The sequence below is a fragment of the Lepidochelys kempii genome, chromosome 7 (assembly GCF_965140285.1).
Source record: "Lepidochelys kempii isolate rLepKem1 chromosome 7, rLepKem1.hap1, whole genome shotgun sequence".
NCBI classification, from domain to species: Eukaryota; Metazoa; Chordata; order Testudines; family Cheloniidae; genus Lepidochelys; species Lepidochelys kempii.
In genome coordinates, this window is record NC_136386.1 from 857,911 (window position 1) to 880,610 (window position 22,700).

General features: G+C 59.3%; 2 protein-coding genes across 5 annotated transcripts in view; both read right to left on the minus strand.

Annotated features, from left to right (window-relative positions):
- The window catches only part of CAMK1 (calcium/calmodulin dependent protein kinase I), a 22,941-nt gene extending 12,357 nt beyond the window's left edge, over positions 1-10,584 (minus strand). For 2 of the 3 annotated variants that reach the window (XM_073350809.1, XM_073350808.1), the window contains exons 1-2: positions 7,828-7,942; positions 4,595-4,787 (exon numbers count right to left, since the gene is read on the minus strand). In XM_073350809.1, coding sequence (XP_073206910.1) covers positions 4,595-4,683 — 89 coding nt within the window. In that variant the 5' untranslated portion in view covers positions 4,684-4,787; positions 7,828-7,942. Of the gene's footprint in view, positions 1-4,594; positions 4,788-7,827; positions 7,943-9,460 lie in introns of those variants that run through there. The other variant, XM_078853525.1, reaches the window with a different exon arrangement.
- TADA3 (transcriptional adaptor 3) overlaps positions 9,690-22,700 on the minus strand; it is an 18,698-nt gene continuing 5,687 nt past the window's right edge. The window contains exons 7-8 of one of the 2 annotated variants that reach the window (XM_073350803.2): positions 12,756-12,941; positions 9,690-12,687 (exon numbers count right to left, since the gene is read on the minus strand). In XM_073350803.2, the coding sequence (XP_073206904.1) occupies positions 12,495-12,687; positions 12,756-12,941 (379 nt within the window). In that variant the 3' untranslated portion in view covers positions 9,690-12,494. The remainder of the gene's footprint in view (positions 12,688-12,755; positions 12,942-22,700) is intronic. The other variant, XM_073350804.2, reaches the window with a different exon arrangement.

Genomic DNA, 22,700 nt, shown 5'->3' on the forward strand with positions numbered 1-22,700 from the left:
GAGTGGTCACTTTAGATAAGCTATTACCAGCAAGAGAGTGGGGTGGGGGGAGAAAAGCCTTTTGCAGTGGTAAACACCCATTTTTTCATGGTTTGTATGTATAAGAACATCTTCTGTATTTTCCACAGTATGCATCCGATGAAGTGAGCTGTAGCTCACGAAAGCTTATGCGCAAATAAATTGGTTAGTCTCTAAGATGCAACAAGTCCTCCTTTTCTTTTTGGAAAGGGACTGGTAGCCAGCACCTCTGCTCGAGCACTGCTGAGCAGGCTGGCCCTAGTGCCCCAGCCAGCCAGCTCCAGCCTGCCTGCTGCTGACCCATGGCCAGCTCTCTTTTGACTTGCTCACTTGGGCTGTAAACAGGAAAAGGCAGAGACACCAGGGCCCAGGTTTCCGGAGAGGACAGGAAGTGAAACATGGTTTATCTAATACTGTGACATCTGTAACCCCAGTCCCCTGGGAGCCCCACACTGCCCCATCTTTCAAACCCAGCCCCTAGGATCCCCGCCCATGGACCCCCCTGTGCAAACCCCAGCCCCTAGGATCCCTGCTTTGCCTACTCCCACCGCTGCATGGAAACCCCAGGCCCCTGGGTTCCCTGCACTGCCCCACCCCAGCCCAGGGAAGAAGTCACTGTGTACGTTCATCCAGCTCCTGGCTCCCCAGAGGCCTGCAAACAGCCCTGTGCGAGGGGAGTTGGGGATTATACAGAGGGGAGAGACCAGCCCCAGGACCCTGCCAGTGCAGAAAGCATCATTCCCCCAGCGCAGACGGGGGGCTGCCCCCTCCTCACTAGTCAGCGTGATGGGCGGCGAGCTCAGCACCAGCAACCGAGACCTGGCCACGGGTTTCGGGGCACCCCAGTGAAGCAGCGCTTGAAGGAGGGCTGCGCAAGTGGACAATGAGATGGCTTTGGAGATGTTTGCGGGAGGGGCAGCAGGGGAGAAAGAACAAAGGGGCTGGTTTGAAAACCTCACAAGTGGACGAGGGAGGCTGGCCTGGGGGCCGCTCAGAGGCAGGAGTCAGCTCAGCAGCCAGAGAGAGAGTGGGGGTCAGGTGGGGATCCACTGCCAAGGGCCTTGGAAGTGCAGATCCAGCTCATGGTGCATGGGGTAGAGCCCGGGGAGCCAGCGGCTCACAGCCCCCCCCCAGGGCACACCCCCAGCAGACAGCCCCCCCCAGGGCACACCCCCAGGGCACACCCCCAGCAGACAGCCCCCCCCCCCGCAGTAGCTCAGGGCAGAGCTGGACAGGTGGGGCAGGCGGAGTTGGGGAGCGAGCTCAGCCAGCGCAGGGACCAGATGCCATGGCACCGAGGGCCCAAGGCCCAGTGCACTCAGCAGGGGCCTGGTGAGGAGCTTCCTGCCCAGCTAAAGGCAGCAGGGAGGGGGGCTTTCGGGGGGGGGTCGCTGTGACTCCTGCTCTCTGTGTGGGAGGGGCACTGCCATGGGCAGGGGTGGAGCTGAGACTCTGGGGCAGCACAGCAGATGGGGTTTTGGTGGGAGCCCCCCTGCAGGAAGCCCCAAGCCCTTGCCCAGCCCACGGGGAGCAGCCCTACGCCTTGCAGCCAGGAGGGCCAAGCGGGTGCTCACCAGAGCCAGGAGCCAGAGGAGCAGCTGCAAGGCAAGCCCTGAGCACCGAGCTGTGGGCTCCGAGGGGTACACCGGCTGGGGCCGGGGCCGGCGCCGGCGGGGAGAGCCGCCCAGGGAGCTGGCTCGGGACAGAGGGGGAGTAGGACCTACATGCAACTGACTGCACCCCCCGGCCACCTGTGCCCAGCTTGTGCCTCTGAGAGCCCCCCACAGGAGTGCCAGTCGTTTGAGTGGGGGAGACGGCACCACCCGCCCCTACGCAATGCCCCCCAGCTGGTAGCAAGCCCGGGGGGGGAAAGGTTCTGGGAGCCCCTCGTTCTGCTGGCAGCCTGAGCCGTTGTGGGCCGTTTGTGGGACCCTCATGGCAGGATATTACGGGACATTCCTTTTGCTGTGTTTTGGGTACAGAAGTTGTGGGGTGAACCGAGAGGACTCAGAGGCAAACCGCTAAGGCTGGCCCCAGGGGCCCACAGACGGGCTTGCTGGCTTCCCTCAGCGGGACGCTCCATCAGTGCTGAGCGCCACTGGGCAGAACTCGGTCTGTGCAGAGGCCCTGCTGGGTGACGGCACCAGACCCACAGTCCTGGAGTCCGGACAGGAAGGCCAAGCCAAGAGCGAAGCAGCTGCCTAGGGAAAGCCTGCCCAGCTTAGAGTGGCAGCTGGTGAAGGTGAAGGGGCAGGGCAGCTGGGGAGGAGCTGGGGACCAGCCTGGGGGTGGTGGGGAGCTGCGGGGCTAAAAGCCTGCCTGCAGGGCTCACCTTGTTCACGGCTGCCGCAGGCAATCACAAGTCCTGGGGCCCATGAATTCTGCCCCATACCCTCCCCCACCCCCGATCAACCTGGAGCAGACGTGCAGACACTGCCCACTGGTGTGATCACTGGGCCTGTCTTAGTTGGAGGTAACCCCCATTGGGGGGAGGGGCGTCCCTGGGGTACTGGGGGCTCTGCTCCATTTGTTGGGGGGAGGCTTTGGGGGATCTGGGTACAGCTTATGAAGGCTGTTCCATGAACTCTCTGGAGAACTCCAGCCCAGGGCCTGGCCTCCGGCAGTTGTTGACAGGGGCCATGGGGCGTCTCCAGGAGCGTCTCCAGGACAAAGATGCTGTGAACATGGAATGGCTCAGTCCTGGTCATGCAAAGGATCTGCTAAAAGGCCTAGTGAGGCTGAAAGAGACCAGCTCTCCCAGGCGGCCGGCAGGGAGCAGAGCCAGGGAAAGAAAGGTTTCAGAGTAACAGCCGTGTTAGTCTGTATTCGCAAAAAGAAAAGGAGTACTTGTGGCACCTTACAGACTAACCAATTTATTTGAGCATGAGCTTTCGTGAGCTACAGCTCACTTCATATGCATCCGATGAAGTGAGCTGTAGCTCACGAAAGCTTATGCTCAAATAAATTGGTTAGTCTCTAAGGTGCCACAGGGAAAGAAAGAGAGTTTAGAGGTTGGCTGAGCGTTGGGGCCCACTGGAGGAGAGCAGGTCAAAGACCCAGAGCTGCAGGGGCAGGGAGCGTGGGCACCAGGAGGCGGTGCTGGAGGACAGGTGGGCTGAGGGCCCTGGCAGGACGGAGCGACTGGAGGGCTCTCAGCAGAGGGGTTTCATGCAGGCTTGGCATGGATCTCCCCAGGAATAAAGCAGGTATGTGAGAGAGTCCCCGAAGGGTGACATGGAATGGACGTGCCCCTAGGGAGGATGTGTTTAGGGTCTGGGCGTGAGGGGTGGGGGAGTCAGGCCTGGTCTCGGGTCCTAGGGAGCTGGGCTCATGGCCCCACTCCTGAGCAGGGGCACAGCCCGAGTCAGGCCAGTGCCCAGATACAGAAGCCCGGTAGGCATGGACCAGGCATTTGCCCTAATCCTGCCTGTAATTCACACATTAATCCAGCGTTAGAGCTTTAGCCAGCCTCAGAGGGCACCACCCTGCTAACCCCATGGCTGAGCCCCAAACCCACCTGTGCCGTACCAAGCCAGGGAGCGCAGCACCACTCCAGGTGGGCACATGGCTGGTTCCCCACCCAGGAGGGGGGTCTTGCCCAGCTGGATGCCTGGCCAGCCCCAGCCCCGCTTCACCCCACCAGCACACTGAAGGGCTCTGTCAATATTGACCCAGCCATTCCCGGCATCAGTGCTGAGCCTTGGGCTAATATTTGAGGCAGCAGGTTTCCGTCCTGTGTGTGTTCCTCTTCCCCCCCCCCCCGGCCCCGCCCAGCACCAGCCCCACTGGAGCCCATGGGGGAGCGGCACGGGGCCACCATCTGGGGAGAAAGCAATGGCTCCAGAGCTCCCGGGGACACCCCTGCCCCCCACAGGGACAGGCTGAGGCTGAGACAGGCTGGGAGCTCCCCCCACAGCCAGCATCCTGCCCTGCCCCCGCCACAGCACCCCCTGCTGGGAGCTCCCCCCAGAGCCAGTGCCCTGCCCCCACCCCCCCACAGCACCCCCTGCTGGGAGCTCCCCCCAGAGCCAGCGCCCTGCTCCGCCCCCCCACAGTACCCCCTGCTGGGAGCTCCCCCCAGAGCCAGTGCCCTGCCCCCACCCCCCCACAGCACCCCCTGCTGGGAGCTCCCCCCATAGCCAGCGCCCTGCCCTGCCCCCACAGCGCCCCCTGCTGGGAGCTCCCCCCACAGCCAGTATCCTGCCCCCACCCCCCCACAGCGCCCCCTGCTGGGAGCTCCCCCCAGAGCCAGTGCCCTGCCCCCACCCCCCCACAGCACCCCCTGCTGGGAGCTCCCCCCAGAGCCAGAGCCCTGCTCCGCCCCCCCACAGCACCCCCTGCTGGGAGCTCCCCCCATAGCCAGCGCCCTGCCCTGCCCCCACAGCGCCCCCTGCTGGGAGCTCCCCCCACAGCCAGTATCCTGCCCCCACCCCCCCACAGCGCCCCCTGTTGGAAGGACTGGGGTTACAAGCCCTCCCCAGGGCAGACAGGCCGCAAGGCCGGGACGGGCAGGGCGACACGGTAAGCGCAGAGACGGATCCGAGCACCGGGCTGGGCAGCAGCTGGTCTGACTCACGTGCCCAGGGTCTCCCGGAACTCGTAGATCTCCCGGATGTCCTGGGCTCTCTTCTTCCAGCTCGGCCCATCCTCACCCAGAGGCATCATCCTTCCCGGGCCGGGCTGTCAGCCGCCTTCCCTGAGGGGCAGCGGGCAGCGCGCCCCAGCAGGCCTGGCGCAGAGCAGCAGCGTGACGGCACCACGCTCAGGGCCTGTGTGGGGCAGCAAGCAGGGGTGGCATCAGAGCAGAAGAGCCTCTGCCTGCCCGGATAGGAGCTCGAGCTGAACCAGCAGAGCTGAGGGGTCAACGACTGGATCGGCCGGGCCGGGCCCACGGGCCGAGCTGGGGAAGGGGCCGGGAGGGCCGGGCCGGGCTCACGGGCCGAGCTGGGGAAGGGGCCGGGAGGGCCGGGCCGGGCCCACGGGCCGAGCTGGGGAAGGGGCCGGGAGGGCCGGGCCGGGCCCACGGGCCGAGCTGGGGAAGGGGCCGGGAGGGCCGGGCCCACGGGCCGAGCTGGGGAAGGGGCCGGGAGGGCCGGGCCCACGGGCCGAGCTGGGGAAGGGGCCGGGAGGGCCGGGCCGGGCCCACGGGCCGAGCTGGGGAAGGGGCCGGGAGGGCCGGGCCCACGGGCCGAGCTGGGGAAGGGGCCGGGAGGGCCGGGCCGGGCCCACGGGCCGAGCTGGGGAAGGGGCCGGGAGGGCCGGGCCGGGCCCACGGGCCGAGCTGGGGAAGGGGCCGGGAGGGCCGGGCCGGGCCCACGGGCCGAGCTGGGGAAGGGGCCGGGAGGGCCGGGCCGGGCCGGGCCCACGGGCCGAGCTGGGGAAGGGGCCGGGAGGGCCGGGCCGGGCCCACGGGCCGAGCTGGGGAAGGGGCCGGGAGGGCCGGGCCGGGCCCACGGGCCGAGCTGGGGAAGGGGTTGGGAGGGCCGGGCCCACGGGCCGAGTTGGGGAAGGGGCCGGGAGGGCCGGGCCGGGCCGGGCCCACGGGCCGAGCTGGGGAAGGGGCCGGGAGGGCCGGGCCGGGCCGGGCCCACGGGCCGAGCTGGGGAAGGGGCCGGGAGGGCCGGGCCGGGCCGGGCCCACGGGCCGAGCTGGGGAAGGGGCCGGGAGGGCCGGGCCGGGCCGGGCCCACGGGCCGAGCTGGGGAAGGGGCCGGGAGGGCCGGGCCGGGCCGGGCCCACGGGCCGAGCTGGGGAAGGGGCCGGGAGGGCCGGGCCGGGCCGGGCCCACGGGCCGAGCTGGGGAAGGGGCCGGGAGGGCCGGGCCGGGCCGGGCCCACGGGCCGAGCTGGGGAAGGGGCCGGGAGGGCCGGGCCGGGCCGGGCCCACGGGCCGAGCTGGGGAAGGGGCCGGGAGGGCCGGGCCGGGCCGGGCCCACGGGCCGAGCTGGGGAAGGGGCCGGGAGGGCCGGGCCGGGCCCACGGGCCGAGCTGGGGAAGGGGCCGGGAGGGCCGGGCCGGGCCCACGGGCCGAGCTGGGGAAGGGGCCGGGAGGGCCGGGCCAGGCCGGGCCCACGGGCCGAGCTGGGGAAGGGGTTGGGAGGGCCGGGCCCACGGGCCGAGCTGGGGAAGGGGTTGGGAGGGCCGGGCCCACGGGCCGAGCTGGGGAAGGGGTTGGGAGGGCCGGGCCCACGGGCCGAGCTGGGGAAGGGGTTGGGAGGGCCGGGCCCACGGGCTCAGCCCCTTGGGAACCCCCAGGAGTCCTGGTCACCCCCGGTGTGGTACGCGCCCAGACCTATTGCCACTCTCACCGGGGGGAGGGGGGTAGGAGTCTGCCTCAGCAGAGATCAGGGCCACGGCCAGCAGCCACATGGGCTGGGCCCCAGGGCGATGCCAGGGCACGGGGCTCTTCACCCTACCACCCCCCTGGGTCGCCAGGGCTCTGCCCCCAGCCTCTTCAGCCAGGCCAGTTCTGCCCCTGGCCCCAGCCCTGCTCCCAGCCCCTTCCACCCAAAAATCAAACTTGGCTTTTTTAAATCAATTCCCTCACAGTCGGCATGACAACAGCAGCCACTCCAGGGAGTGCCCCAGAGCAAAGGTGCAAATCATACGAACATGAGAACGGCCAGACTGGGTCACACCAAGGGTGCATCCAGCCCAGTGTCCTGTCTGCCGACGGTGGCCCAGAAGGGCTTGTACAGATCAGGGAATCCGCAAGGGATCCCTCCCCTCGCCCATTCCCAGCTTCTGGCAAAGATCCCCCCAGCAGCCAAGCCAACAAGGCCCTCCCGCCCCTTCCCATGCCCTGGGGCCCAGTCCAGCCATCCCTGCCCCTTAGCTCACACCCCACAGAACCTGCCAGACGCCCACGCCTGCCAGTGGCGGCCAGGCCCTGCATCGCACAACATGCCTGGCCAGCGGGAAGGTGCCCAGGGGCACAGTCAGGGCACCAGCAGGCAGAGGGCACACCCAGACAGGTAGCATGCCCCCGGAGAGTGGGGCGTGCGCACAGTCCCCCCGTACACGCACACAAAAACACGGATACCCATGGGTGTGCAAGCACACACGTACACAGATCACGTGCACAAACACAGAGCTCTCCAGCCACGCAAGCACGCACACACAGATCCCTGCACACACTCACACACACACACAAATATACACACGCACACAGGGATCCCTGCACACGCACACAGGGATCCCTGCACACGCTCACACACACAAATATACACACGCACACAGGGATCCCTGCACACGCACACTCACACATCCCTGCACACGCACACAGGGATCCCTGCACACGCACACTCACACATCCCTGCACACGCACACTCACACATCCCTGCACACGCACACAGGGATCCCTGCACACGCACACACATCCCTGCACACGCACACACATCCCTGCACACGCACACAGGGATCCCTGCACACGCACACACATCCCTGCACACGCACACACATCCCTGCACACGCACACAGGGATCCCTGCACACGCACACTCACACATCCCTGCACACGCACACAGGGATCCCTGCACACGCACACAGGGATCCCTGCACACGCACACAGGGATCCCTGCACACGCAGGCATGCATGTACCTGCGCACACACAGAGGGATCCTTGAGCGCATGCACACAGACCACTGCACACACAGGCCTGTGAGCACACACGCACGGAGACCCCTGTGAGCACACCCCCCCTGCACCCCACCCCCACAGAACCACCACCGCACACAGTGTGTGCACGCGCGCACGCACACACACACCCCTGCACCCCGCACCCCCCGCGCACGGCCCCGCACGGCCCTTACCGCGCGCCCCGCTCTCCCCCGAGCCGAGCCCGAGAGCGGCCGCAGCGCCCAGCCCCGTGACGTCACAGCGAGGCGGGGCTCGCTGCGGGGCGGCCAATCCGAGGCCGGGATCTGCCTGGCGACGGGATTAAACTAAAATTAGCTGGGGGAGGGGCAGGGCGGCTCCATTCACAGGCGGGGGGGGGCCCGATCCCGCCTCCTCCCCCAGCCGGACCCACCGAGAACCTGAGACCGGGGGGTGCGGCGCCCCCTTCTCCAGACCCCCCCCCGCGGAATCCCCCCCACTCCTGCCCCGTGAGAGCCCTCCCCCTCCTCCAGAGCGGCCACAGGGGTCCCTCCTACCCCCCCCCCCAGGCCACCCCATGGGACCCCCCCCAGAATCCCCCCCACTCCTGCCCCGTGAGAGCCCTCCCCCTCCTCCAGAGCGGCCACAGGGGTCCCTCCTACCCCCCCCCAGGCCACCCCATGGGACCCCCCCCAGAATCCCCCCCACTCCTGCCCCGTGAGAGCCCTCCCCCTCCTCCAGAGCGGCCACAGGGGTCCCTCCTACCCCCCCCCAGGCCACCCCATGGGACCCCCCCCAGAATCCCCCCCACTCCTGCCCCGTGAGAGCCCTCCCCCTCCTCCAGAGCGGCCACAGGGGTCCCTCCTACCCCCCCCCAGGCCACCCCATGGGACCCCCCCCAGAATCCCCCCCACTCCTGCCCCGTGAGAGCCCTCCCCCTCCTCCAGAGCGGCCACAGGGGTCCCTCCTACCCCCCCCAGGCCACCCCATGGGACCCCCCCCAGAATCCCCCCCACTCCTGCCCCGTGAGAGCCCTCCCCCTCCTCCAGAGCGGCCACAGGGGTCCCTCCTACCCCCCCCCAGGCCACCCCATGGGACCCCCCCCAGAATCCCCCCCACTCCTGCCCCGTGAGAGCCCTCCCCCTCCTCCAGAGCGGCCACAGGAGTCCCTCCTACCCCCCCCCAGGCCACCCCATGGGACCCCCCCCAGAATCCCAACACACGCCAGCCCCAGGCCACCCCATGGAGTCCCCCCGCCAACCCATTGCATTTCTCCAGGCCCCTTCCTCATGCTGCCCCACGGGTGCTCCGCTCACCCCTTTGCACTTCACAGCCCCCAGCTCCCCCCCGGCCCACGCAGCACAGGACCAGCCAGCCGGGCCGGGCCAGGCCCAGGGCAACTTGCCCTGGGGGGTTCCCCGTAGCGCCCCAGGCTGCGGGCCCTTCTCTCTCCCACGCTCCCTCCTGCCCCGTTACAGCCTACGGAGGCAGCAGCCCTGGACAGCGGAGCGTTGACCAGGTCTTTCCTCCCTGCTGCAAACGGGCTACCTGCCAGCGTCCCGAAACGCCCCAGTTCTCCTGTCAGGACAGAGGGAGAACGGCAGTGCCCACTGCCTTCTCTAGCCCATTCATTCCCCAGGCCACCTTAATCCGCTCCCCCCTTGTCCCTTCTCTAATGGAGACAGGCCCAAGTGTTTCAGGCTCTCTGCCTGGGGGCTTTCCAGCCCCAGACCATTCGCGTTGCCTCTGCCCAAGCCCCTGGATTCCTGCTGCGTTCTGGCGGAGACGTGGGGACTAGCACTGATCACAGCATCCCAGAGGAGGCTTTTTCATCCTTGCGCATCCCACCTGTTTATTTGCTTGTTCACTGCGGCTGCACACGGAGCAGAGCTTCCACTGACCCGGCCCAAGAACAGCCAGGCCTTTTCCCTGGGTCATTACAGTTCCTTGAGAGCCCTGTACAGCGAGCGAGCAGGTTGACTTATTCCTGCCAATGTTCATTTGTCTGTCAGCTCTGACTGCCATCTGCCAGTGGGTCGCCTGGTCTCCTGGCTGGTCAGACCCCCGCAGGCTCCTCTCAGTCTTCACCATCTTTATTTAAATAATTTGGTGTCATCTGCAACAATGGCTAAATTTCTCGCTTGCTAATAAATACACTGAACACCCAGCCTCGGACCCAACCATGGGCCAAGAACTTTCCAACTCTCCAATTGTCCTCTCAGGAAGAGGGTGTGGGGAGCGAGGCAGGTGTAGAAAAGTCCGTGAGCCACCGAGGCAGCTCCATGTAGCCACAGCTTGACCGTGCTCATGGCCTCAGGCCTTCCCCACCTTTTGCCAGACTGGATAACCTAGGCGGGGGTTTCTGGCTCCAGCCCTGTCTGAGGCCCTTTGGAAGTCCCACTCCAAGACTGAGCTGCTCACAGAATTCCAGCAGCCTAGAGCCCCCAACAGTGCTTTGCAGAGGCCAGGGAGACCCTGGGGGTTCCCCTTCAACTAGTCAATATAGTCCCAGCTCTTCAGCTGGCACACTTCCCTCCCTAGCCAGAATGACACGGAAAGCCTCCTGCGTGTGTGTCAGCCGATAGGTTTGCTCCAGTTTTAGCCCACTAACAACAGGGACCTCCCAGAGCTGCTGGCATCATGGCCAGGGGCTGGAGCAGGCCTCACCTGCTCCCATGCCCTGATACGACCATTCAAGCTTTCAGAGAAAGTGGTGCAAGGACCCTCTGACCACCCCCCAGACCAGCGGGCCCAAGAGCCAGCCCCAGAGTCTCCCAGCGAACAGGGAGGTGAGTGAAGAAACCGCTGGAGAGAAAACAAAGGTTTCCCTGGCTGGAACCTATCCTTGTGCACCTTCGGTTGGGGGAGGCCAGGGGGCAGACAACTGGCATTCGGGAAGCCCAGAAGGTGCCCAGTGCTGGACTAGAGAGAGCACCCACAGGGCTGGCAGAACTCCAGCCCACCCCACTAAGGCAAGTAGCAGCTTCCCCACCCACCCGATGGGCAGCAGCTAGGTTTGGAGGGTCTCTGCTCTCCAGCCCCCTACTCCCTGGCAGGGCCTGTGCAGAGAGCACCCACCCACGGGCAGTGGTGCGGGGCACTGACATGAGACAGGTGCACGGCCACCTCATCCCTCCCCTGCCCCATCAGCTAAAAGCTGTCATTCTCATGCAGAGCCCAGCAGGCAGCACCCCCAGCACAGGCCTGACCCAGCCTTGGTGCTGAGACCCCCAGAGCCTCAAATCTCAGCAGCAACTGGGCTGCTCCCGCTAAGCAGAGGGGAGCCCAGGACCCCTGCCTGGCCCCAGCTCAATCCCTCTGGGTTCTGCCCAGTTGGCACAGCCCCAGCCATGGTGTCCCTGCCCTCCCAGGAGACGGCTACTACAGCCAGAAGGAGCTCCACAAGCTAGGACTAAGGTGCTCTCCCAGCCAGGCACAGCCTGTGCCTCCCCGCAAGGGGCAAGCCTCATAGGGGGCACCTCTGCAGCTGAGTGCAGGGGCCCCAGGTGGAGCGCAGAGGCAGAGATCCAGGTCCTGCACTTCAGCCAGCCCCTGCCCCTCCATTTGCTACCGTCTTCCTGCCCACCCAGCACTGCCAGAATTGCCCTGGCACGACCTGTACAGCAGGGGAGCGTTCCTTCCCCCTTTGCCTCAGGCCCCCTCCGCTCTGCTGCATGCCCACCCCCACTGCTGCGCTGGCCTGAGGCAAAGCGAGGGGCTGCCCTTCGGGCCTCAACTTCCCATCGCACTTCGGCAGCTCCCTCCTGTGGCTGGACAGCCTCCAGCCATGGAGACTTCTAGCCCCACTCCCCCAGGGGCCAGCCCCCCACCCAGGGGAAGGGGACAGGGACACAACTAGAGCCCCCTGCTTTGGCAGCTCCTGCTGCACCTGGGGACTGGCTGGAAGTGGAACAGAGATGCACTGTCCAGCAGGTCTGTATCCTCCCCACTCCCCGGAGCTACACGCCCGCCCCATGGAGACGCCCCAGGCAGTGGGGCTGGAGGCTGCAGTGCAGCTGATGGCAGGGCTGTCACGGCTTTCCAAGAATAACAGCAGGGCCCAGGTGCACCCGGAAAGGGAAGCTGGGCTGTTCCCAGGGTCACAGCACTCTCTGCTGCTCACAACTGGGCATGTGGGGGGTACCCAGACCCTGGTTTCTCCAGGCAGCAGCTCCCTGCTTGGCTTCAGGCCCTTTGGAGGCGGGGGCTATGCTAGCAGGGCTGGTCAGCCCCTGCCCTTGCCCATGCGACCAGGAGAGAGGCCGGGACCAGTGATCCTTCTAGACAGGCAGCTGTGCTTGTGTGGTCCTGGGGCGGCTGGATGGCTCTCGCCTGCAGCCAGACAAGTGCTCTAGATCTACAGCCAGATAGGCCAGAAAGGAAAGAGCGCTGCCTACAAGCAGACGGATGAGGGAGCCCTCTGGTGCCCTTGGCTGCAGCAGGGATCCAAAGAACAGGCCTAGGAGAAGGGCCCTGGCCCAGCCCTGCGCAGCACCCGCCCCTGCAGATCACCTGCCCCAGGGAGCAGGCCCGCCGGGGGCTGGGAAGGGAGAGCGCACCTTGCACAGCATAGTAGGGAAGGGAGATGGGGGAGCTGAGCACCCCAGGGAGAAGGGGGAGTCCAGGGAGCTGCTCAGGGAGGTGCAGGCAGGGACACACATGGGGGCTCTGCCTCCCCAGGGCCTGGCAAACCCCTCCAGCCCAGCCCCAGGCAGACAGAGTGAGCCTGTGCCCGGCCCCAGGCAGACAAGGCCAGGGAAGTCACTGCTAAGGCCTAGGGTCGGAGCCTCCCTGTCCCCGGCGAGGAGCGGTCTGTGCAGGCAGAGGGAGCCCAGCTGGGCAGCCAGTCTGGAGAGACAGGGCAGGCTGAGGCACTTCCCCATTAGCCATCCAGGAGCTTGAGGATGCTCTCGCGCTCCTTCAGGGTCTTCCAGGCCTGGTCCTTCTCCTTCTTGGTGGGCGTGCGCTTCTTCTGGCGTGCCGCCATGATCTTGCGGAAGGCGTCCATGACCTCATTGTCAGCCACACGCACACGTTGCCGCAGAACCTGCCTGTGTAGCTCATCCTTGGCCAGCCTGGGGAGAGAGGCAGAGCCGTCAGCTGTGGCCTAGCCTCCTGCCAGCACCTCTGGCCCCACACCCACCTGAGCAGCTCCTGCTTCTTGGCCCGGTTGTGAGCACTGAGCGCCTTGAGCTCGGCCTGCCTCTTGCGCAGCTCTGCCAGGACCTCATCCTCCGAGTCCTCGGGGGGGCGGTCCTCGGACTCCAGCAGGCCTTGGGCAATCAGCTCCTCCTTGAGCCGCCCCTCCAGGGACTTGGTGTGGGGGACGCTGCAAGGGGCAGAGAAGGGAGCTTCTGTGAGGCCCTGGCAGCACACCACCCCAGCTACTGCAGCAGCACACCTGCTAGATCAGCAAAGAGCCGGACGGCCCTCCCTTTGTCCCCTCCCCTCCGCCCAGGAGTGGGCAGGGCTGGCCCTCACTCCAGAAAGGAGGCAGTGAGAACTAACCAGGCTCCCCACCCAGATCTCACCCACAGGCTGGCTGCTTCCGACTCCAACTCGGCAAGAGTATGAGCCCATTCCTCTCCCTTGGCTCTGGTGCTGCCTGCCAGGCACAGGAGAGCCCAGGCTCTAGAGCACTGGATCTCAGAGGGGACAGGAGAGTTCTGCTCAGGGGCTGAACACACCAGGCTCTCTAACCCTTGAACTTCTCCCTGAGCAATTCCTCAACGCATGTAGACACGAGAAGAGAAGTTTCTTCTCTGCTCCTACTACAATTCTGTGAGGGGGTCAGCGCGCATGTGGACAAGGGGGATCCAGTAGATATGGTGTACTTAGATCATCAGAAAGCCTTTGACAAGGTCCCTCACCAAAGGCTCTTAAGCAAAGTAAGCTGTCATGGGATAAGAGGGAAGGTCCTCTCATAGATCGGTAACAGGCTAAAAAGATAGGAAACAAAGGGTAGGAATCGATGATCAGTTTTCAGAATGGAGAGAGGTAAATAGTGGTGACCCCCAGGGGTCTGTACTGGGCCCACTGCTGTTCAACATATTCATATCCAACATATCCAACTGATCTGGAAAAGGGGTAAACAGTGAGGTGGCAAAATCTGCAGATGATACAAAACTATTCAAGATAGTTAAATCCGAAACTGACTGCAAAGAAGCTACAAAAAGGATTTCTCAAAACTGGGTGACTGGGCAACAAAATGGCAGATGAAATTCCATGTGGATAAATGCAAAGTAATGCACGCTGAAAAACAATCACAACTATACAGATAAAATAATGGGGGTCTCAATTAGCTGTTACAACTCAAGAAAGATCTTGGATGAATTCAAACTGGAACAGGTACAAAGAAGGGCTACTAGGATGATCCGAGGAATGGAAAACCTGTCTTATGAAAGGTTTCAGAGTAACAGCCGTGTTAGTCTGTATTCGCAAAAAGAAAAGGAGTACTTGTGGCACCTTAGAGACTAACCAATTTATTTGAGCATAAGCTTTCATGAGCTACAGCTCACTTCATCGGATGCATACCATGGAAACTGCAGAAGACATTCTATACACAGAGACCATGAAACAATACCTCCTCCCGCCCCACTGTTCTGCTGGTAATAGCTTATCTAAAGTGATCATCAAGTTGGGCCATTTCCAGCACAAATCCATGAAATCTTATGAAAGGAGATTCAAGGAGCTTGGCTTAGCCTAACCAAAAGAAGGTTGAGGGGAGATATAATTGCTTTCTATAAATATATCAGAGGGATAAATACCAGAGAGGGAGAGGAATTATTTAAGCTCAGTACCAATGTGGACACAAGAACAAATGGATATAAACTGGTCATTTGGAAGTTTAGACTTAAAATTAGACGAAGGTTTCTAACCATCAGAGGAGTGAAATTCTGGAACAGCCTTCCAAGGGAAGCAGTGGGGGCAAAAGACCTATCTGGCTTCAAAATTAAACTCGGTAATTTTATGGAAGAGATGGTATGATGGGATAACATGATTTTGGCAATTAATTGATCTTTAACTATTCATGGTAAATAGGCCCAATGGCCTGTGATGGGATGTTAGATGAGGTGGGATCTGAGTTACTATAGAGAATTCTTTCCTGGGTATCTGCCTGGTGATTCTTGCCCACGTGCTCAGGGTTCAGCTGATTGCTATATTTGGGGTCAGGAAGGAATTTTCCTCCAGGGCAGATTGGAAGAGGCCCTGGGGGTTTTTCCACCTTCCTCTGCAGCATGGGGCACGAGTCACTTGCTGTATAAGTAGGGGCATAGCGAGCAGATCGAGGGACGTGATCGTTCCCCTCTATTCGACATTGGTGAGGCCTCATCTGGAGTACTGTGTCCAGTTTTGGGCCCCACACTTCAAGAAGGATGTGGATAAATTGGAGAGAGTCCAGCGAAGGGCAACAAAAATGATTAGGGGACTGGAACACATGAGTTATGAGGAGAGGCTGAGGGAGCTGGGATTGTTTAGCCTGCAGAAGAGAAGAATGAGGGGGGATTTGATAGCTGCTTTCAACTACCTGAAAGGGGGTTCCAAAGAGGATGGCTCTAGACTGTTCTCAATGGTAGCAGATGACAGAACGAGGAGTAATGGTCTCAAGTTGCAGTGGGGGAGGTTTAGATTGGATATTAGGAAAAACTTTTTCACTAAGAGGGTGGTGAAACACTGGAATGCGTTACCTAGGGAGGTGGTAGAATCTCCTTCCTTAGAGGTTTTTAAGGTCAGGCTTGACAAAGCCCTGGCTGGGATGATTTAACTGGGAATTGGTCCTGCTTTGAGCAGGGGGTTGGACTAGATGACCTTCTGGGGTCCCTTCCAACCCTGATATTCTATGATTCTATGATTCTATGGAGGATTCTCTGTGCCTTGAAGTCTTTAAACCATGATTTGAGGATTTCAATAGCTCAGACATAGGTGAGAGGTTTATTGCTGGAGTGGATGGGTGAGCTTCGGTGGCCTGCACTGTGCAGAAGGCCAGACTAGATGATCATAATGGTCCATTCTGACCTTAATATCTATGAGTCTATGAATCATTGCGGATAGTTCTCAGAAAACATCCACTTGATGTGCAGCAGCAGCCAAAAAAGCGAACAGAATGTTGGGAATGGCTAGACGACTATGCACACACTAAATAAATAAAATTAAGAAAGGGATAGATAAGACAGAAAATATTGTACTACCTCTTGTGACAGGGTCGGGCCAGAGGGCTACAGGAGAGTAACAGAAGGCAGATATATTAGCCCCAGGCTAAGTAGGTCCCTTTTCTCTGGGTAAGGTAACAGGGAAGGTTCCAGAACAATCAGGAACCTTCTGGAGACAGGTTTCAGAGTAACAGCCGTGTTAGTCTGTATTCGCAAAAAGAAAAGGAGTACTTGTGGCACCTTAGAGACGAACCAATTTATTTGAGCATGAGCTTTCGTGAGCTACAGCTCACTTCATCGGATGCATACCGTGGAAACTGCAGCAGACTTCATATACACACAGAGAATATGAAACAATACCTCCTCCCACCCCACTGTCCTGCTGGTAATAGCTTATCTAAAGTGATCATCAAGTTGGGCCATTTCCAGCACAAATCCAGGTTTTCTCACCCTCCACACACAAATTCACTCTCCTGCTGGTGATAGCCCATCCAAAGTGACAACTCTCTACACAATGTGCATGATAATCAAGGTGGGCCATTTCCAGCACAAATCCAGGTTTTCTCACCCCCCCACCCCCATACACACACAAACTCACTCTCCTGCTGGTAATAGCTCATCCAAACTGACCACTCTCCAAGTTTAAATCCAAGTTAAACCAGAACATCTGGGGGGGGGGGGTAGGAAAAAACAAGGGGAAATAGGCTACCTTGCATAATGACATAATGACTTCTGGAGACAATTAAGACAGGCTGATTAGAACACCTGCAGCCAATCAAGAAGCTGCTAGAATCAGTTAGGCAGGCTAATCACGGCACCTGGGTTTTAAAAAGGAGCTCACTTCTGTTTGTGGTGTGCGTGTGAGGAGCTGAGAGTGAGAACATGGACTGCTGGAGGACTGAGGAGTACAAGCATTATCAGACACCAGGAGGAAGGTCCTATGGTGAGGATAAAGAAGGGGTTGGGAGGAGGCCATGGGGAAGTAGCCCAGGGAGTTGGAGCTGTCGCACAGCTGTTCCAGGAGGCACTGTAGACAGCTGCAATCCACAGGGCCCTGGGCCGGAACCCAGAGTAGAGGGCAGGCCCGGGTTCCCCCCAAATCCTCCCAACTGCTGGTCAGACACAGGAGGAGTTGACCTGGACTGTGGATTCATGAAAATGGCCAAGCTGAGGGCTGCCATGAAGCTGCAAGACTAGCAAATCCACCAATAAGTGCAAGACTCACCAAGGTAGAGGAGGAACTTTGTCACAACTGGTGTGAGCAGTGGGATCTGGTGTGCATGAGCGTGGCGGGAGGAGGAGGGTGTTGGTGGGGGGGGGGAGGGAAGAAGGTCTATTTTTATTTTTTCTCACCACAATGGAGGTGGTGCGGACACTGATACAAGCCACGGCTGCCCAGCAGGAGGCTACTCGTGTCCAGGCAGCCGCCCAACAGGAGGCAGTGCAGCTGCAGCAAGAGACTAATCGCCTGATGGACCAGGCTGCTCAAGACCGGACTATGTTGCGGGAACTAATAAACCAGGTAAAGGCCCTTACAGAGCTGAACCACGGCCATGATGGGACGCAGATCATGCGGGCCAGCAACTGGCTGCAGAAAATTACGCGGAAGGATGATGTAGAGGCATACCTCCTGGCCTTTGAGAGAACAGCCCTGCGGGAGGCTTGGCCCTGAGAACAGTGGTCTGGCATCCTCGCTCCATTCCTGTGTGGGGAGGCCCAGAAGGTCTACTATGATTTGCCTGAAGAGGTTGCGGCTGACAACCCCCAGGTGAAAGCAGAGATCCTGGCCAGATCTGGGGTAACGACCGCAGGGCAGGCCCAGCGATATCATGAGTGGAGGTACCAGGAAAATAAAACCTCGCGGTCCCAATCATATGACCTCATCCATCTCACATGAAAGTGGTTACAAACTGAGTCGATACTAGAGGTTCTGGTCATCGACCAGTACAGGAGAGGACTACCACCAGACCTTCGCGCCTGGGTAAGCCAGAACGAACCCTCCCCCTACGACGAGGTTGTCGCGCTGGTAGACAGGTGAAGGACGGCGAGGGAGCTGACCCAACCCGTTAAGGACGAAGCACCCCGGGTTACACTACAGCACCAAGCCCTAGAGCTCGGGTGACTGGGCCACCAGGAAAGCCCAGGTGGAAAAAGAGAGGGGCTGAAGGCCACCAGAAGCCACAAAGAGTCAGAGCACTGAGGGGGAAGAGGATCGTGATGTTAGACTGCCCAAACCAAGAGACCAGGGAACTCCTAGGATTCCATAGAGACGTTATGCCTGTGGGGAGTGGGGACACATAGCTGCAGTGTCCCAATGCCGAGGAGCCTATGCAGTGTAACCTGGGGAACTGGGCAGACCCATGCTCCCTAATCCACCTTGTGGGGGTCTCACTAACCCCACATATGTACACTAGACCAGTGAAGCTAAATGGGGTAGAGACCACAGCACTGGCTGATTCGGGGAGTGCTATCACGCTTGTCTCAGGGAAGCTCGAGAAGCGCAGTCCGCTGCTGTGGGCTAAGCGTACGGGGATAACATGCATCCATGGGACAGTTGGTTATTACCCCACCATCCCAGTAAAAAATAGAGATTCAGGGGAACACTACTGAGGTAGCAGCAGGTGTAGTCCCAAAATTCCCATACCCGGTGCTCATAGGGAGGGACTTCCCAGGGTTTGGAGACTTACTCCCAGTAGGGGAATTGGAGAAAGGGGGAAGCCCTGAAAGTAGTGAGGCATCCACAGTAGACTGTCAGCCCCCAACCTTCTCTGAAATATCCCCAGATTTGTTCTCCACTACCAGACAGCGTAGAAAGACAAAAAGGGAAAGAAGGGAAGCTAAGGCCTTGGGAACCCGAATACCGGCCCAAAGCCAGAGGGTCGCTCTCGTAGGTAGGCGGACCCGAAAGACGCCAGCTGAAAAGGAGGCCACCCAGGAGGGAGAAGCACCCGAATCTGAACCACACCCTAATGCCTCTGAATCAGTAGAGGCAACAGAGACTGGCCCCCTAGCTCTCGGGCAGATTAGCCCCGGGAGAGGAAATTTTGGACGGGACCAGGCTGAAGACCCAAGGTACGACAACATTAGGAAGGTGACCGAAACAGATGGGGCCCCCATGGAAGGGAAAACCCAGGGACCAGGACCCTACTTCATAATGAAGAAGAATCTCTTATACCGAGTTTGCACCAGTACAGGGCAGAAGGTACAGCAGATCTTAGTACCTCAAAAACACCAGAATACTGTATTAAGTCTGGCCAATAGTCATCTTTTTGGGAGGCATTTGGGGGTAGAGAAGACCTTGGGACGGGTCCTGCGACGATTCTTCTGGCCCGGAGTACATGAAGTGCGGAGGTACTGTGCGTCCTGCCCAGAGTGTCAGCTGCACAGTCCCGATCCCCACTTGAGGGCACCTTTAGTACCCCTTCGCATCATAGAGTGCCCCTTCAAATGAACAGCCATGGACCTAGTGGGACCCCTGGAGAAGACAGCCTGGGGCCACCAATATATACTTGTCGTTCTGGATTATGCTACTCGCTACCCAGAAGCCGTCCCCCTGCGGAACACGGCCTCTAAAACGATAGCTAAAGAGTTGGTGGGGATCTTTGCCTGAGTGGGGCTACCAAAGGAGATATTAACAGACCAAGGTACCCCATTTATGTCTAAGCTAATGAAGGACCCGTGTATGCTGCTCCATATACATACCCTGAGAACTTCAGTCTATCATCCGCAGACCGATGGGCTGGTAGAAAGTGGTAAATTGGGACAGGAAGGATTGGGACACCCTACTACCCTACCTATGTTAGCAATCCGGGAGGTACCTCAGGCCTCAACTGGGTTTTCCCCCCTTTGAATTATTATACGGACGCCACCCCCATGGCATACTAGATATTGCAAAAGAAATCTGGGAAGAGGAACCCAGTGAGGGGAGGAATATAATTGACCATCCGTTGCAGATGCGAGAACGGATAGCCCGGGTCACCCCTATTGTACGGGAACATTTGGAAAAGGGGCAGGAGGCCCAGCGAACCCATTACAATTGCCAGGCAAAAGTCCGACCGTTCCAACCAGGGGATTGGGTGATGGTGTTGGCACCCAAAGCAGAAAGCAAGCTTTTGGACCAATGGCAGGGGCCCTATGAGGTGGTTGAACCTGTGGGGGAAGTAACCTACAAGGTGCTGCAGCCAGGACACCAGAAACAAGAACAAATTTATCCCAGTAACCTCTTAAAGCCTTGGCACCAACGAGAAGGTGTGTAGTGGCCCAAGAGACCCTGATCCAGGGAAATAGTATGCAGAAGCAGATCAGGATATCCACTGATCTGACACCAAACCAGAAGAAGGAGGTATCGGTTGATCAACCGATACCAGGACATGTTTTCAACCAAACCAGGCCGGACCACTGAAGCATATCACCATATTATCACAGACCCTGGGGCAAAGGTAACTTTAAGGCCCTGCCGGGTCCCAGCAGCAAAAAGGGAGGAGATCAAGTCAGAGGTAAAAAGGATGTTGGAGCTGGGAGTCATCGAAGAGTCCCACAGTCAATGGTCAAGCCTGACTGTGTTGGTGCTCAAACCCGATGGCACCACTAGGTTTTGTAATGACTTTCGCTGGCTGAATGAGATATCCAAATTCGATGCATACCCCATACCTCGTATCAATGAGTTAGTTGACCACCTGGGCAATGCCTGATTTTTGACCACCCTTGATTTAACAAACGGATCCTGGCAGATTCCCCTTGCCAAAGATGCGAAAGAAAAGATGGCACTCTCTACCCCCAGAGGATCTGTTTCAATATACTGTTCTTCCTTTTAGACTACATGGGGCACCTGCCACCTTCCAGCGTCTTATGGACAAGCTCCTACGGCCCCATACCGGTTATGCAGCGGCATACCTGGATGATGTGATTATTCACACCCCCAACTGGGAAACCCACTTAGGAAAGGTGGAAGCAGTTTTGGACACGCTAAGACAGGCTGGCCTCACAGCCAACCCAGCCAAGTGTGCTATAGGGCTAACCGAGGCTGAATTCCTTGGCTACATTGTAGGAAGGGGCATGGTCAAGCCCAACTAAAACTAGAGGCTATCCAAAATTGGCCCCAGCCGAATCGGAAAAAGCAAGTCTGGGCATTCCTGGGTGTGGTGGGGTACTACCGATGATTTATTCCCCATTTTGCTACCAGAGCAAGTCCCCTGACAGACCTGATAAAAGCCTGGGGTCCAGACATGGTGAAGTGGACAGATGCCGCAGAGAGAGCATTCATGGATCTACAGACAGCCCTCTGTAGTAACCCTGTGCTTATAGCCCCAGACTTCAACAAAGAATTCCATTTTACAAACAGATGCATCTGAAGTAGGACTGGGAGCTGTCCCATCAGATGGTCGGAGATGAAGAACACCCAATCCTCTACCTCAGCAGGAAACTCCTGCAGAGAGAGCAGAAGTATGCCAAGCTTGAAAGAGTGCCTAGCTGTGAAATGGGCCATGGAAACACTATGTTATTACCTTCTGGGACAACGGTTTACTCTTGTGACTGACCATGCACCCCTCCAGTGGATGCAGCGAAATAAAGAGAAGAACACAAGGTTGACCAGATGGCTCCTGTCCCTACAACCTTTCCAATTCACCATACACCATCAGGCTGGAAGCCACCATGGCAATACAGATGGCTTGTCACAAGTACACTGCCTGACGTCCCAAGTTGCCCAACCCCACAGTGTTGGGCAGAGGGGGGGATATGTGACAGGGTCGGGCCAGATGGCTACAGGAGAGTAATAGAAGGCAGATATATTAGCCCCAGGCTAAGTAGGTCCCTTTTCCCTGGGTAACGTAACAGGGAAGGTTCCAGAACAATTAAGACAGGCTGATTAGAACACCTGCAGCCAATTAAGGCAGGCTATCACGGCACCTGGGTTTTAAAAGGGAGCTCACTTCTGTTTGTGGTGTGCGTGTGAGGAACTGAGAGTGAGAATGTGGACTATTGGAGGACTGAGGTGTACAAGCATTATCAGACACCAGGAGGAAGGTCCTATGGTGAGGATAAAGAAGGTGTTGGGAGGAGGCCATGGGGAAGTAGCCCAGAGAGTTGGAGCTGTCGCACAGCTGTTCCAGGAGGCACTCTAGACAGCTGCATTCCACAGGGCCCTGGGCCGGAACCCGGAGTAGAGGACGGGCCCGGGTTCCCCCCAAACCTCCCAACTGCTGGTCAGACACAGGAGGAGTTGACCTGGACTGTGGGTTCAGAAAAACGGCCAAGCTGAGGGCTGCTGTGAAGCTCCAGGCAAGCAAATCTGCCAATAAGCGCAAGACGCACCAAGGTAGAGCAGGAACTTTGTCACACTCTATATAAATCCATGATACGCCCATATCTTGAATACTGCCTGTAGATGTGGTCGCCCCATCTCAAAAAAGCTATATTGGAATTGGAAAATGTTCAGAAAAGGGTAACAAAAATTATTAGGGGTATGGAACAGCTACCATATGACCAGAGATTAATAAGACAGGGGACTTTTCAGCTTGGAAAAGAGACGACTAAGGGGGGATATGATTGAGGTCTATAAAATCATGACTGGTGTGGAGAAAGTAGATAAAGTGTTATTTACTTCTTGTCATAACACAAGAACTAGGGGTCACCCAATGAAGTTAATAGGCAGCAGGTTTAAAACACACAAAAGGAAGTATTTCTTCACACAACGCACAGTCAACCTGTGGAACCCTTTGCCAGAGGATGTTGTGAAGGCCAAGACTATAACAGGGTTCAAAAAAGATCTAGATAAGTTCATGGAGAATGGATCCATCAATGGCTATTAGCCAGGAAGGGCAGGGATGGTGTCCCTAGGCTCTGTTTGCTAGAAGCTGGGAACGGGCAAGGGGATGAATCACTTGACTGTTACCTGTTCTGTACATTCCCTCTGGGGCACCTGGCAGTGGCCATGGTCA